At 48.8% G+C, this 15,081-nt stretch overlaps 1 protein-coding gene across 2 annotated transcripts in view; it reads left to right on the top strand.

The window, feature by feature from the left end:
- Positions 1-5,104: 5,104 nt before the first annotated feature.
- ANKRD13B (ankyrin repeat domain 13B) overlaps positions 5,105-15,081 on the top strand; it is a 36,547-nt gene continuing 26,570 nt past the window's right edge. Inside the window, exon 1 of one of the 2 annotated variants that reach the window (XM_083715146.1) lies at positions 5,105-5,495. In XM_083715146.1, coding sequence (XP_083571272.1) covers positions 5,337-5,495 — 159 coding nt within the window. In that variant the 5' untranslated portion in view covers positions 5,105-5,336. The remainder of the gene's footprint in view (positions 5,496-15,081) is intronic. The other variant, XM_083715145.1, reaches the window with a different exon arrangement.

The raw sequence follows: 15,081 nt of genomic DNA, 5'->3' as shown, positions 1-15,081 counted from the left end.
TCCAGTTCTCACTTAATCATTCTTTTAGACTTCCATCAGCATGTCTGACAATTCTCCGTGTTATCTCTTCATCTCACATTTCTCAATTTTATATTGCACTCTACCAATCTTAATCATATCGTATTTTTAAAGCAATATTTCTATCAATATTTTTCACAGAGCTTCTTGAAAACCATGGTGGCGCCTTTTTCGCTCTGATCTCCTGGAAACATCTCTCTATGCACAAACATTTTGGTGGCCCCTAAAGCCTGATTTTTATTTTTATTTTTTACCATTAGCACTCCTGTTGTATTTGATTATTCATGTTATCATGATGTAATTAATGATTTTATACCATATTATATTAAGCTTTCCCACGTATTGTACACTGCTAATATATATATATGTGTGTGTGTGTGTGTGTGTGTGGATTTTTTTCCTGAATGGGAAAGGAAAAGAAAAAAAAACTGCAGAGCACATTCAAGGAGAGTTTCTTGATAATCTCCCAAGATGTCAACTTGTTTATGTATGCCACAATGGCAGCAAGGATACTTTTGGCCCAGAAATGGAAGCAGCAGGAACTTCCAACATTGGAAGAATGGTAGACCAAGATGACAGAATACGTAGAATTAGCAAAGTTGACAGGAAAGATCCGAAATCAAGGCAACGAGCTGTTTCAAAAGGACTGGAGCAAATTTATATTATATATAAAAGAACATTGTAAACATTTGAAAACGTTTGTAGGTTTGAGTTGAAATAATTTGTAATGCAAACATAGGGAACTGATTTACATTTAATGAGGTGAAGTTTATTAAGAAGGTAAATATGTGGGTATAGTAATGCTAAGATGTAAGTGATTATTTATGAAAGCCAGAAAGCGGGACAGGGGGAGGTTGATGCTCAGTGTGAGCAATGCTTTTGGTTATCGAATTATGTAATGGAAGGTGATTATGATAAAATGTAAATTAAATAAAAAATATTATATATATAAAAACTATAATCTCCCAAGTGGTCTAAAGAGATTCAACCTTCTTAAGTGGGAAAGAGCTCCCTTCTTTTGACTTCCTCTTTCAGCTCCTCATACCTCCCAAGGGAGGAAAAAAAGAGTTATGAACAAGGGGGCAGCAGGCTGGATGGGGGCTCAGGGGATTTGTGGGTGCCAGGGAGAAGGGGACCTCACAGGTACCACTGAGGCCATGAGCACCATGTTGGGGACCACTGGCCTGGAGAGTTGATGCTCCGTCTCTCATCAGAGGTCTCCAACCCCAGGCTGGACCACCATCTGGAGCTGGGAATTTTCTAACCCTGACTTCCAGAGACAGCCTCCCCCAGCACTAATACAGAGTTCCTCTTGGAGGATGGACAGGCTATACATTAAATGAAATAGTGTAAAAACTTTCCCGTATATTATGTTTGTCTTCTCGTTTATTTATTTAATTATTTATTTATTTATTTATTACATTTGTATTCTACTTTCCCAAGGAGCATAATACAGAGTTCCTTTTGGAGGATGGACAGGCTATACATTAAATGAAATAGTGTAAAAACTTTCCCGTATATTATGTTTGTCTTCTCGTTTATTTATTACATTTGTATTCTACTTTCCCAAGGAGCATACGTAGGTCAGTTCCCTACAATGTAATATTCACAACGACCCTGCAAGGCGGGCTGGTTGGAGAGGTAGGGAGTGCCCGGCAAATGCTTTCACCACAGTGAGCTTAAAAACGTAAGAAGAGCTGTATCAGGCCAAAAGGGAGCCCATTTGGTCCAACATCCTATTCTCACGGTGAGCAACCAGATCCCCCAATGAGATCCACCCATGAGAAGCAGGCTAGCACAACAGCCCTCCTCTCTCCAGTGGTTTCCAGAGACTGGTATTCAGAAGCATTCATTGCCTCCGACCATGCAGAACAGGTGTAGAGTCAGGGCCGAGTGGGGATTTGAACCCAGGTCTTCGCTGTGGGTTAAACCACAGAGCCTAGGACTTGCCGATCAGAAGGTGGCGGTTTGAATCCCCGCGATGGGGTGAGCTCCCGTTGCTCAGTCCCTGCTCCTGCCCACCTAGCAGTTCGAAAGCACCTCAAAGTGCAAGTAGATAAATAGGTACCGCTCCAGCGGGAAGGTAAACGGCATTTCCGTGCGCTGCTCTGGTTCGCCAGAAGCGGCTTCGTCATGCTGGCCACATGACCCGGAGGCTGTACGCCGGCTCCCTCAGCCAGGAAAGCGAGATGAGCACCCTTTACCTTTACCTTCCTAACCTTAGCCCGAGACTGTAGCCACTATCCCACAAGGGCTCCCCCTTGAGGATTTGTCTAGGAAGTTCCTCCTTTGTCATTCTCACTCTGGAATTGCAGCCGTCCTGCACCTGGGATTCCAGGTGTGGTCCGATCCTGGAGGATTCCACACTCCTTGCAGAGATTACCCACCTGCATGACTAAGCAAGCTCTCGGCAGCTCGTTATTTTCTCTCTCTCTCCGCTGACCGTGTAGAGAGCACAGCAGCAGACTGGGCACCTGGTCTAAATGGCAGATGATGACACCTGCCCTCCCAGCCAGCGCTGCGCCATCTCTCTCCCGACCACCCCTTGATCCTGGCTGCTCCACCTGCAACCTCTAAAGCTCTGGCACAGGGCACCTCGTGTCCCTGGTCTTAAAGCAGCCCCCAACAATTCTGGGACTGAGGGTGGGGAAATATTCAAGATCTCCTTGCCTGCGCTCATGTTGGTCTTGTGCTGCCTTAGAGCTAGATGGGCCAATGATCGAACTCTGTACAAGGCAGCTTACATTGTTCCTGTTTAAACCAGCCTTTAATTCAGAACCATGAGGACTAGCATCTTGCTTCATTTTTCAGCGGAAGGGTCATAGCGCATCTGTGCTGCATGCAGGGGGGCCCAGATTCAATCCCCCAGTGGCATCACCAGGTAGGGCTGGGAGAGAACCCTACCCGAAATCCCGAAAAGCTGCTGCTGCTGCCAGTCAGTGTAGTTGACAACACCGGGAAATGATATTTCTCAGTTAATTTGGTCCTTTATTCAGATCCAAGAGGACTAGACCCTTGCTTTATTTTTAGGAAAAGGAGCCCACAGGTCCCATGTGATATAAGATGGTCTCCTCTGTAATGTCTGTCTGGAAATCAAATGGTGGGGGTTGCATGCAGAGAAGCTATGGATTTGTGTCAGGGTGGAGAACCTGCAGGCTGCCAGATGTTGGGCTCCAAAGCTACCACCAGCCTCAGACTGCATGGTCAGTGGTCAGCAACATCTGGAGGGCCACAACCTGCCCGAAAGTGAAGGCCTTCTGGGAAATGATTCATAATGAACTAAAAAAGGTACTGAGATTTACCTTACCTAAGAAACCAGAGGCCTTCCTTCTGGGCATGGTGGACCGGAGAGTGTTTAAGAAGGACAGAACTTTTTTTATGTATGCTACTACAGCAGCAAGGATTCTGATTGCAAAATATTGGAAGACACAAGATTTACCCACACTGGAGGAATGGCACACGCAGTTGATGGACTATATGGAACTGGCCGAAATGACTGGCAGAATCCGAGACTTGGGAGAAGAAACATTCGAGGAGGATTGGAGAAAATTTAAAGACTATTTGGAAAAACATTATAAGTTGTATGAATGTTAAAAAACGCACCCTTTAGGAAATTCTAGCTTCAGTAACGTTAAATTAAAGAAATGGAAATTAAGGTACAAGGAGTCAGAGATAGAATAATGAAACAACTTTATTGTGTTAAAATGAAAATGTACATGATTTGGGTTATAATACATTTGAAATTGGGTAACATGATAAAAAGGAAGATATAATAAGTATTGAAATAAGTTAACAAATTGCAGACGTTATGCATCACAGAGAATGCAGGGTTGGGAGGACGTGGGGAAGTCCAACAGATTTGGAAAAAGGAGTAAGAAAAATTTGTAACCTTTCTTTTTTACTTTTATAATACGTTCTTTATTCTTTTTTCTGTATTTTATAAAACTAATAAAAAATATTATATAAAAAAAGCAACATCTGGAGGGCCACAGATGCCTCACCTCAGTTGAAGCCAAGAATGACCAACACAGAAAGGACTTTAGAGTTTGATCCAGCTACAGGGTTCTGCTTATTTTCAGAGGGATGGACCCCCTCTCTGCCCTACAGATCCCCAGAAGCCGTTGCAGGTGAAAATGGTCAATGCTGGGGGAAATGGAGGCAAACTAAGTCCCAGGGGCCGGATCCGGCCCAATCGCCTTCTAAATCCAGCCCTCGGACGGTCTGGGAATCAGTGTGTTTTTACATGAGTAGAATGTGTCCTTTTATTTAAAATGCATCTCTGGGCTATTTGTGGGGCATAGGAATTCGTTCACCCCCCCAAAAAAAATATAGTCCAGCCCCCCACAAGGTCTGAGGGACAGTGGACAGACCCCCTGCTGAAAAAGTCTGCTGACTCCTGAGATGGAGCCACATGAAGGAAGCTATGTACTGCTAAGGAAGCTGGCCTGCATCAGAGCAGGTCACTGGTCCACCTGGCTCAGTACTGTCTACACAGACAGGTTTTGGGGGACAGAACCTGGAACAAGGTCCGGTCTTCTGCCCCTGAGCCACGGCCCTTCCTTTACAAATAAACCAAGATGCCACTCAAGCTTCTGAACAAGGTTTGAAATGGCATCACTCAAAGCACAGGAGCCAACTTCTAGGGACCAAGGGGTCTTCACAGAGACCCCAATAAAATATTTGAGGGGCCACCCCCCAAAAGAAGTGTATGGCCATTGGCATTCAAATGGTGTGTGTGCACCAGATCTTGTGATTGATTATTCAGGGTGGGGCTTACCTGCGCTCCCCAATATTTTATTCACGTTGGCACCCCTGGAGTGAAGCTGCCTTATATTGGGTCATATCAATGGCCCACCTTCTTCAGTGCTGTCTACACTGACCAGCAGCAACGGCTTTCTAGGGTTGGGCTAGCAGCCTTTCCCCACCCGGGGATGGCACCGCGATCTTCCTTCTGCGCGCAAAGCAGATGTTCCGCCGCTCATGCGCCCCCCTCCATCGCTCACGCTGCCAGCCCCCTCGGAAGACTACAAGTCCCATGGTGCCCTGCTGCCGCGTCTGCCTCCAACCCCCCAACTGGGGCGAGGCAGGAGCTTCCCCTCTCCTTTGCAGCTGCGGGGGCAGCGGTGGTTTGCGGGGAGGGGGGTATCCCCATCCTCTCCATCCCGCCGCGCGCCACCCTCGCGCCGCCTCCTGCGTTTCCTCTTCCCTCCCCCTCGCCCTCCCCTCTGCTGCTGCTGCTGCCGCGGCTCGGCCCGCAGCGTCGATTCCCCCGCCCTCGCCCGCTCCCTCCCTCCTTCCTGCCCGGCCCGGCGGCGCACATGCGGCTGCAGCCCCCCCGACGGCCTCGCCCCGGTGCCAAAAGGATGCTGGCCGCCTCCCCCGGTGCCAGGAAGGGCGCCGAGGCCGGGTACCCGCTCCACTCCCTGGTGTGGCACAACCAGCCCCGCGAGCTGGAGGCCGAACTCAGCTCCGAGCAGGTGGGTGTCCCTGGGAGCTGGCGGGGCTGGGCTTGGTGGGGGGCGGACGGGCGGGCGAGGGGAGGGCAGGCTGCCTGGGGTCCCACCCTAACAATGGAGAGGGGGCAGATGCAATAGGAGGCGCCCGGCGCGGCTCCGAGGAAGCGCGCTCGCCATCCTTCGCGGGAAAGGGGCTTCCCCCGGTTTCTGCAAGAGAGAGGGGGGGATGGATGAGGGGCAGGGAGGAGAAGGAGCCATGATTTGGGGGTGGGAGGGAGGAGAGGCTGCGGGGAGGATTGGGGAGCTGTGGTAGCCCCAGGGGGGAAATTCTGTTGGGCACAGAATGGGCAAAGTAGGTGGGGGAGTTTTAAGATCCCCAAAAGAAAAATAACAGTGTATTTTAATTGGGGGTGAGTTGGGGACAAGTTCATTGTCTTACGGGGGAAGGTTCCTTGCCCACCCTCTGGTGCCACCCATGTTTGGGTGCTCTTGATGTAGCCCCCCCTCCTACAAACACACAAATATTGCGGTTCCTGCAGCACTGTTGGGATATTAGGGGTTTGGGCGTCAAAAGGCAAGGGGATAGAGGGACTTGAGTGTTGTGGGGTTTCTACTGAATGGAGGGCCCTTCTCCCACCGCCTCCCCCCCCCCCCAATCTTGGCATCAGGAGCTCTCTTTCCAGGGTTTGGCACTGGCGACTGTGGCTTGGCACAAGCAGATCCGTCCGCCACCCTGAAACCCTCTGGCAGCAAGCAGCCTTCAGGATCCTCCCTAAGGTGAAGAAAGCCATGGGGCTGTCTTTGAAAGCATGCCTAAAAGAGAGAGAGAGAGACGTGGGCATGACGCACAGTAAAAGAGGGCACCTGAGCATGTGCAGAGAAGCCTTCGTTTTGATGCTGCAGAAGCATAATAGGACTCACCTCTTTGGAGGCTATGGGGCCTCAAGGTGGCCAAAGGAGTGGAGAGCCCTGACTTTCCTTCCTGCCCCCCCCCCCAAATGAGAAAGAACATGAGATCTAGCACCATGCTGGGGCTTAGCTGAATCCCATGCCCATTGCCACCACACCTGCTACTTGCTCCTTCCTCTAGCACAGCAAAAGCTGGAGGGTGGAAGAAACAACATTCCCGCTTATGATGTTTATTCGATGATGATTTTGCTATTTATACCTCTCCCATCCGGCTGGGTTTCCCCAGCCACACTTGTTTGGGGTTCATATAGTTACTTTATGCACTACCCAATTTATTATTTTGCTGTACATTACTGGGGTCCCACTTCAGAAATTAATCATGTCCTGATGAGCCCCAATTCTGCTGGGGTTGCCTCTGATTTGCTGTCACGGAGGTCGTCACAAACACCTCTATCCTAGGCTAACCTGTGGCCCTCCAGGTGTGTCTTGGACTACAACTCCCATCATCCCTGACCATTGGTTGTTCTGGATGGGGCTGATGGGAGCCAGAGTCTTAACAGGTTAGCCACTCCTTCTTTAGGACACTGTTCTCCAGCCTAGTGCCCTCCAAAAGGCAAAAGCTGTACAGCATCTCCAGGTGGGGCTGGGAGAGACCACCTGAAACCCTGGAGAGCTGCTGCCAGTCAGTGTAGGTGATACCAAACTAGATGGACTGTTGGTCTGAGTCACGACAAGGCAGCTTCTTGGACTGCCACTCTCAGCAGCCCCAGCGAGTCTGGCCAGTGGTCCGGGATGATGTTGAAACTCACAAAATCTTTCCATTTTCTTACCGTTATCCCTCACCTTTCTTGCAACACACCTGCCAGCCCAGGTACAGACCAGATCCACACCGGCTTTGCTTCCCCTGTGCTCTGAAGATGAGCAGCTCTGCTGGGTTAGCCAAACAGGGATCCTAGTTTGCAGTGGGCAAGGCTAGCAGCACCTCTTGGCTCCAAACTGAACAGCTGTGTTTAAGGCTGTGTCCTCAGAGCGCTGGAGAACAACAGCCTTCACCCTAGGCTTACAAGACTCTCTTGGCTTCCAAATGATGCTGAAAACAAGATGCTGAACAAAAAATTTATCTGAAGAAGTGTGCATGCACACGAAAGCTCATACCAAGAACTAACTTAGTTGGTCTTTAAGGTGCTACTGGAAGGAATTTTTTTGTTTTAACAAAAATTTAGCCTGCTTCAAGCTTTTGGTAGGGAGGCAGGGTGATCGTTTTGGTGATCAGTAAGTACAGTCGTAACTTGGATCCAGAACGCCTTGGGAGTTGAATGCTTTGGTTGCCAAATGCCACAAACCCGGAAGTGAGTGTTCCGGTTTGCGAACGTTCTTTGGAAGCCAAACGTCTTCCGCAGCTTCCGATTGCATGCAGGAAGCTCCTGCAGCCAATTGGAAGCCGAACCTTGGTTGTCGAACATTTTTGAAAGTCGAACGGACTTCCGGAACTATCCATTAGAGAGCAATCAAGTTCCAAGCAAATAAAACTTTCCATCTGCTGGTACCTAGAATCATAGAATCATAGAGTTGGAAGAGACCACAAGGGCCATCGAGTCCAACCCCCTGCCAAGCAGGAAACACCATCAGAGCACTCCTGACATATGGTTGTCAAGCCTCTGCTTAAAGACCTCCAAAGAAGGAGACTCCACCACACTCCTTGGCAGCAAATTCCACTGTCGAACAGCTCTTACTGTCAGGAAGTTCTTCCTAATGTTTAGGTGGAATCTTCTTTCTTGTAGTTTGGATCCATTGCTCCGTGTCCGCTTCTCTGGAGCAGCAGAAAACAACCTTTCTCCCTCCTCTATGTGACATCCTTTTATATATTTGAACATGGCTATCATATCACCCCTTAACCTCCTCTTCTCCAGGCTAAACATGCCCAGCTCCCTTAGCCGTTCCTCATAAGGCATCGTTTCCAGGCCTTTGACCATTTTGGTTGCCCTCCTCTGGACACGTTCCAGTTTGTCAGTGTCCTTCTTGAACTGTGGTGCCCAGAACTGGACACAGTACTCCAGGTGAGGTCTGACCTGAGCAGAATACAGTGGCACTATTACTTCCCTTGATCTAGATGCTATACTCCTATTGATGCAGCCCAGAATTGCATTGGCTTTTTTAGCTGCCGCGTCACACTGTTGGCTCATGTCAAGTTTGTGGTCAACCAAGACTCCTAGATCCTTTTCACATGTACTGCTCTCAAGCCAGGTGTCACCCATCTTGTATTTGTGCCTCTTATTTTATTTGCCCAAGTGCAATACTTTACATTTCTCCCTGTTAAAATTCATCTTGTTTGTAATATCCAAAGGTGGAACCTCCACAATCAGAGGAAGTATACCTGTGAGAACCGGATACAAGGCTTCCTGGAGTCCAATGCTTTGCTCAGTGCAGGGTCTGAGACCCAGGGTGGAAGGAGATCATAACAGATGGGTGGCCTCAGCTTCAAGGGGAAGGGAAGAGACCTCTGCCTCCAGAGGTGTTCTGTTCCGTCTTGTGTCTGACAGTCCTCCAGGCCTTTGAAGGCCCCTGTCGTGGTCCCCACCTCCCTCCCGCAAGCATACTCTGCTGCAGAAAAGCTTGGAAGCAGTGAACTGGGGGAGAGCTCTGGGCTTCCGGAAGCCCACAACGAAGGACAGCAAAGGCATCTGCTTCGCTGGCAACAGAAAACAGTTCAGCTTTTCCCAGCCTGGTGCTCTCAAGGTGTTTCGTACTACAACTACCATCAGCCCCAGCCAGCACAGCCGAGAGACGCTAAGGCAGATGGGAGTTGTAGTCTGAAAGATCTGGAGGGCACCAGGCAGGGGAAAGTTGCAACAACTGGCTGCTGGACCCTTAGTGTCAAAGTAACCTCACCTTTGCTATCCTTGTATTAAGGGATGTGTGTGCTGTGTTCATCTCCAGTTAACCAGATAATATCAACGATACATCTAAGTGCTGCAGGAGAAAATCCCCCCCCCCCCCGTTAACATATAGGATTGCAGTCTTATGGAACATTGTAGGATGGGGTCCAGGAAATTAGATGGTCAGCTGTCAGGGATTCTTCAGCATTGCAGGGGGTGGACTAGATGACTTTGGGGGTCCCTTCCAACTATAATTCTGGAAGTTTTACATTCTTGCTCCTGGATCCAGCAACTCTGGCCAGGTGGAAAAGCGTGGAAGAAGAGGAATGGAATTGAAAGGGGCATTTGACTCTTCTTCCGGGGGTGCTGCTCGCTCCTTAAAGGAACAGGCTGCATCCAGAAGGGGCTGGCACCCATTGGGACTGGTGGGGCAGAAGACAGGCGATCTGAACAGTAGGTGGAGGTGGAGATAACGATAGGCAGAGGCAACGCATTCTAGTTTTGACCCCATCTTCTTCATCCCTGCTAAGTTCTACAAGGGACAACTCTGAGGAGGAAGCTGGCAGCCCCAAAGACCGGCAGGCAGCAAGTATGCAGTTAGGTATGGGGCTGGCTGAGGGAGGAGTGAGATTGGGAGGGCTGCGCCCTATTTGCCCTAGACAACCAGCCTCCACTGAACACACCACCTGGAAGGAAGCTTTCCGTACAAGCCATATCTTCCTCCTTGCTGAGTTCTACAAGGCAGAACACTGAAATTGAGGGAGAAGCTAACTGCGCTGTTGACTGGCAGGCAGCAAAAAGGCTGTTAGGTGTGGGGCTGGCTGAGGACGGACTGAGGTTGGTAGGGCAGTGCCCCATTCTCCCTAGGCCGCTAGCCTACACTGGACACACTACCTGGCAGGAAGCTGTCCCTACAGGCCCTATCCTCCTCCTTGCTGACTTCTACAAGGTGTGATACTGAAATTGAGGAAACTGACAGCTCTGGCAACTGGTAGGCAGCAAAAAGGCTGTTAGGTGGAGGCTGGCTGGCAGTGGACTGAGGTTGGTGGGTAGTGTTGGCAGACCTTCAGGTCTGACATAAAGTTTCCAGGTTTGCTTGATCCCCTCTCCTGGTATACCCTATCCAGGTATACCCTCTCCAGTATACCTGAAGGAGCGTCTCCACCCCCATCGTCCTACCCGGACACTGAGGTCCAGCACCGAGGGGCTTCTGGCAGTTCCCTCACTGCGAGAAGCCAAGTTACAGGGAACCAGGCAGAGGGCCTTCTCGGTAGTAGCGCCCTCCCTGTGGAACGCCCTCCCACCAGATGTCAAAGAGAACAACAACTGCCAGACTTTTAGAAGACATCTGAAGGCAGCCCTGTTTAGGGAAGCTTTTAATGTTTAATGTATCACAGTATTTTAATATTCTTTTGGAAGCCGCCCAGAGTGGCTGGGGAAACCCAGCCAGATGGGCGGGGTATAAATAATAAATTATTATTATTATTATTATTATTATTATTATTATTATTATTATTATTATTATTATTATTATGGTGGTGGTGGTGGTGGGCTTGAATCTCCAAGTGGACAAGAGTGCATATGATAACAACAACTTATTAAGAAGACCGTGCATGCATCTTGCCAGCTTCAGCGCGGCAGCCTGCAAATTCTAGAACAGACATTTTGTGAGGTCTGCCCAACCCCTCTCCCACTTAACCTCCATTTCCAGGGCCGCCTTATTTGGCAATCACTCGTACCCGAGTAAGATTGTCTTCCATAAACACGGTTTTAACAATGAGTCCGTAAGTAACTGTGGAGGCCAATTCTGGATCCACATGTCCTTCCACAGTGGGGACATAGGTTTCCAGGCGGGAGTTAATCACGGTGCGGATTTGCCAAGCGTGCCTTCCTCTTAGCTTGTTTCTCCCTTGCGTCCTGAGTTCGAGTGTCTTCAAAGCCCATGACACCTTTGGTCAAAACTGGAGCACTCACAGGCCAGTGTTTCCTAGTTGTCAGTGTTTATATTACATTTTTAAAGATTTGTCTTGAGACAGCCTTTAAACCTCTTTTGTTGACCACCAGCATTACGCTTTCATTTTTAAGTTCGGAATAGAGTAGTTGCTTTGGAAGACGATCATCAAGCATCCACACAACATGACCAGTCCAATGAAGTTGATATTGAAGAATCATTGCTTCAACACTGGTGATCTTTGCTTCTTCCAGTACACTGACATTTGTTCGCCTGTCTTCCCAAGTGATGTGTAAAAATTTTCAGAGACACAATTGATGGAATCTTTTGAGGAGTTGAAGATGGTGTTTATAAGTGGTCCATGTTTCACAAGAATACAGTAAGGCTGATAGTAAAATAGCTTTGTAAACAATGCATTTTGGTTTCCCTGCGAATGTCCCAGTGTGCTTCAGTTGGGAGAAAGCTGCAGAGCTCAGGCGATGCTGGATTTCAGCATCGATATCGGCCCTTGTGGAAAGATAACTGCCCAGGTAGGAGAAGTGATCAGCACTTTCCAAGGTTACACTATTGAGTTGGATTTGTGGCGCTGCAGAGGGGTTATTTCGTACTTGTTGGTGCAGCACTTTGGTTTTTTTGGCTGTTGAGCAATAGGCCAAGCATTCTGTAAGCTGTGAAGATATTTAGGATGGTTTGGAGATCATCCTCTGAGTGTGTACACACTACGTTGTCATCAGCGTACTCTGTGATGGAAGTTACAGTAACCTGGGGCAGTCCCTAGGTCTCAGGCGAGGGCCCCAAAATCTCAGGGTCCAAGATACTCCTGACTTGATCACCCTGCTAAGGTCTGGTGGGGGCACTGCCCCATTTGTGACAGATGGATGAGCCATCACTGCTGAAATCCAGGGCCTGGTGCATGAATCTCAGACACCTAAGGGCACAGCTCAGGAGTTGTTTGCCAGACCTCCTCAATTCCGGGTGAGATGTGTTTGCCACACCCGGATTTCCCCCTTTTCCTTAACAATGAACAGCAGTGAGGCGTGGCTGGGGATCTGCCGGCAAACAAACAAGATCACGCACTGAGCTTTGGGGTTTATGATATTGACTCTCAGGGGTAGATCTAGGGCAGGAGAGGATGGGTGGAGCCGTACAGGGGCATTCAGGTTCCTGTTTGTCTTCCGAGAGGGGTCAGGTGTCTTGTCTTGAAAGACCTACATTGGCTCCCAGTACGTTTCCGAGCACAATTCAAAGTGTTGGTGCTGACCTTTAAAGCCCTAAACGGCCTCAAAGGCCCAGTAGACCTGAAGGAGCATCTCTACCCCCATCATTCTGCCCAGACACTGAGGTCCAGCTCCGAGGGCCTTCTGGCGGTTCCCTCACTGCGAGAGGCCAAGTTACAGGGAACCAGGCAGAGGGCCTTCTCGGTAGTGGCGCCCGCCCTGTGGAACGCCCTCCCATCAGATGTCAAAGCGATAAACACCTACCTGACATTCAGAAGACATCTGAAGGCAGGCCTGTTCAGGGAAGTTTTTAATATGTGACATTTTAGTGTATTTGTTGGAAGCCTCCCGGAGTGGCTGGGGAAACCCAGCCAGATGGGCGGGGTACAAATAATAAATTATTATGATTATTATTATTATTGTTGTCTGTGCTGGGGGGGTGCAGTCAATGGTCTTAATTTGGCTTCTCTCCCCCTCACCCAACCTTCATCCCATTGTTCCTTACCCTCCAAATTTCAAAGTAACACAGGGCACACTGAGGCTGGTGGGAGTTGTAGTTTGGGTTGGCGCAGGTTGCTAAGAAAGCCGTCCCTTTGGTGGCCAGGATGGGCATCTGAATATTCAGTGCTGGCCAGCAAGAATCTGAAATGCACCTTGAGGCTGCTATTTACAATAGTTGCGTTTCACCCTTTCTGTAAGTGTGGTTCATTCATCCAGTCTCCTTCCATCAGATACCAGCTGGTGACCTTCTGGAAAACTCACTAGGTGTGCCCAGGAGAAACAGAAGCATTCCCCTGTTGTTTGTTCTTATGTGTCTGGTACTCAGGTAGACTTGCTCTGGGTATGGGGGCTCTACTTAGCCATTGTAGCCAAGGATAGAGATCTGCTCCTCCATAAATTTATGTCACCCTTCCCCCCCCCATTTAATCTAGCAGTTGACACAACTTCTTGTGAAGTCTCTTTAAGCATGCTTTCCTGAATAAATTACCACCCCCCAAAATTCTGCTGTTGACTAACTGCCAATTTTACTGGGTCCCCTGTCCAATGCTCTTGTATTGTGAGATACGTGGAAGTGGACTGACATGAGTTAATGCCTTGGGTGAGGAATGCACTCTGCACAGACTCAGAGACTTAGTGGAAACTATGCTCTGTTTGCTGAACTTCTTCTTCCTCCTCTTCCTTTTTTTCCTAATTACTTTTCACACCAGGATTATTTCTGATTTGCCTGGCAAATGGTTCCTAAGCCCCAGGTTCACTTTCCTGGTTTATAAAAGCAGAACTTCTCAGAACACTTATTGATTCATGCTGCCTCCTCCCTCCCCTTTTTGCTGTTCGTTATTTTAAGGCCACTGTCTGTTATCTGTAGCGGATGATTCCAAATTTGCATAAATGCAAATAGAGCTGAGATCAGGTTGATTAATTTCCTTATCTTAGAAATGGATTCACCAAAGAGCCGCCTGGGGGAACCAGAATTGTGTTATGCCAAACAAACTGACCCCACCCTGTGATGTCCCCCATTAAAGTTAGCCATCTAAGATCCCACATATCTTAGCGTGGGAGGGAAAAAGTCTTTTCCAGATCAAAGGGGCTAGTAACTTGGGAGGAATATTTGGGAGTTCTGGTTTGACTTGCTCCTAAGACTTGAGACCAAGTGATGTTCAGGGTCTAGAAAGGATGGCTCTTCCCATTGGTGGGACCCAACGCTGGACTTTGGGAAGCAACCCTGCCAAAAAGCGAAAGCTTCTGAGCATGTACAGAGTGCCCACCCCTCGCTACACTCTTTTCGCGAGGACAAATCAATCAAGGCGCACAATTTCATTTTGTCTAAGGAGTGAGGAGAGTTAATTGAAACTCGAGAGGGAGATTCTCTCTCTCAGTGCCACCATCTTTTAATTACTTTAATGAAAAAGGTTTGTAATTAAAGGGAAACAACAGATCTTCCAGCGGTGGGAGTGGAAGATGGCACCAGGGATTATTTCAGCTTCTGGGACAGAAGGGAGGGAAGAGGTGTGTTGCAGGTGAGGCAAAGGAAGGCAAGGACTTGTGAAGTCACAGCCTGGGGAGTGGATATTGGGGTGTGGGAGTTAGGGCTGAGCGCTGCTTTCGAGCCAGGAAAGACACGTCCCGTCCCCCCCGCTGTATCGGGCTATTGCGTACAAGTAGGGCCGCCATACATCCAGATGTTCCTGGACATTTTCAGAATACTGCAGCTGTGTCCGGGCGAAAATTGGGAAAACGTCCAGGAAAATCTGGACGTATGGCAGCCTGTGTCAGCGGTGCCTCTTTTTTTGCCATTTCCCCCTAAAAAATAGCTCCAAAGCAGATTTTTTGTGTGTGTTTGCAAAATAAATAAATAAACAGCTCCACAACTTTTCTGCCCAGATTTTCACTGTTTGAAATATGACAACCCTAGTGTACATATTCTGGTAGCCTCGTCTCCCAAAAGATACTGTAAAGGTAAAGGGACCCCTGACCATGAGGTCTAGTCGGGGACGACTCTGGGGTTGCGGCGCTCATCTCACCTTACTGGCCGAGGGAGCCGGCGTACAGCTTCCGGGTCATGTGGCCAGCATAACTAAGCTGCTTCTGGCGAACCAGAGCAGCACATGGAAACGCCGTTTACCTTCCCCCTGGAGCAGTACCTATTTATCTAC

This window comes from Podarcis gaigeae (genome assembly GCF_964106915.1).
Source record: "Podarcis gaigeae genome assembly, chromosome: 15".
Lineage (NCBI taxonomy): Eukaryota > Metazoa > Chordata > Lepidosauria > Squamata > Lacertidae > Podarcis > Podarcis gaigeae.
The sequence above is the reverse complement of the archived record's forward strand: the minus strand, read 5'-3'. Positions and strand labels throughout refer to the sequence as shown.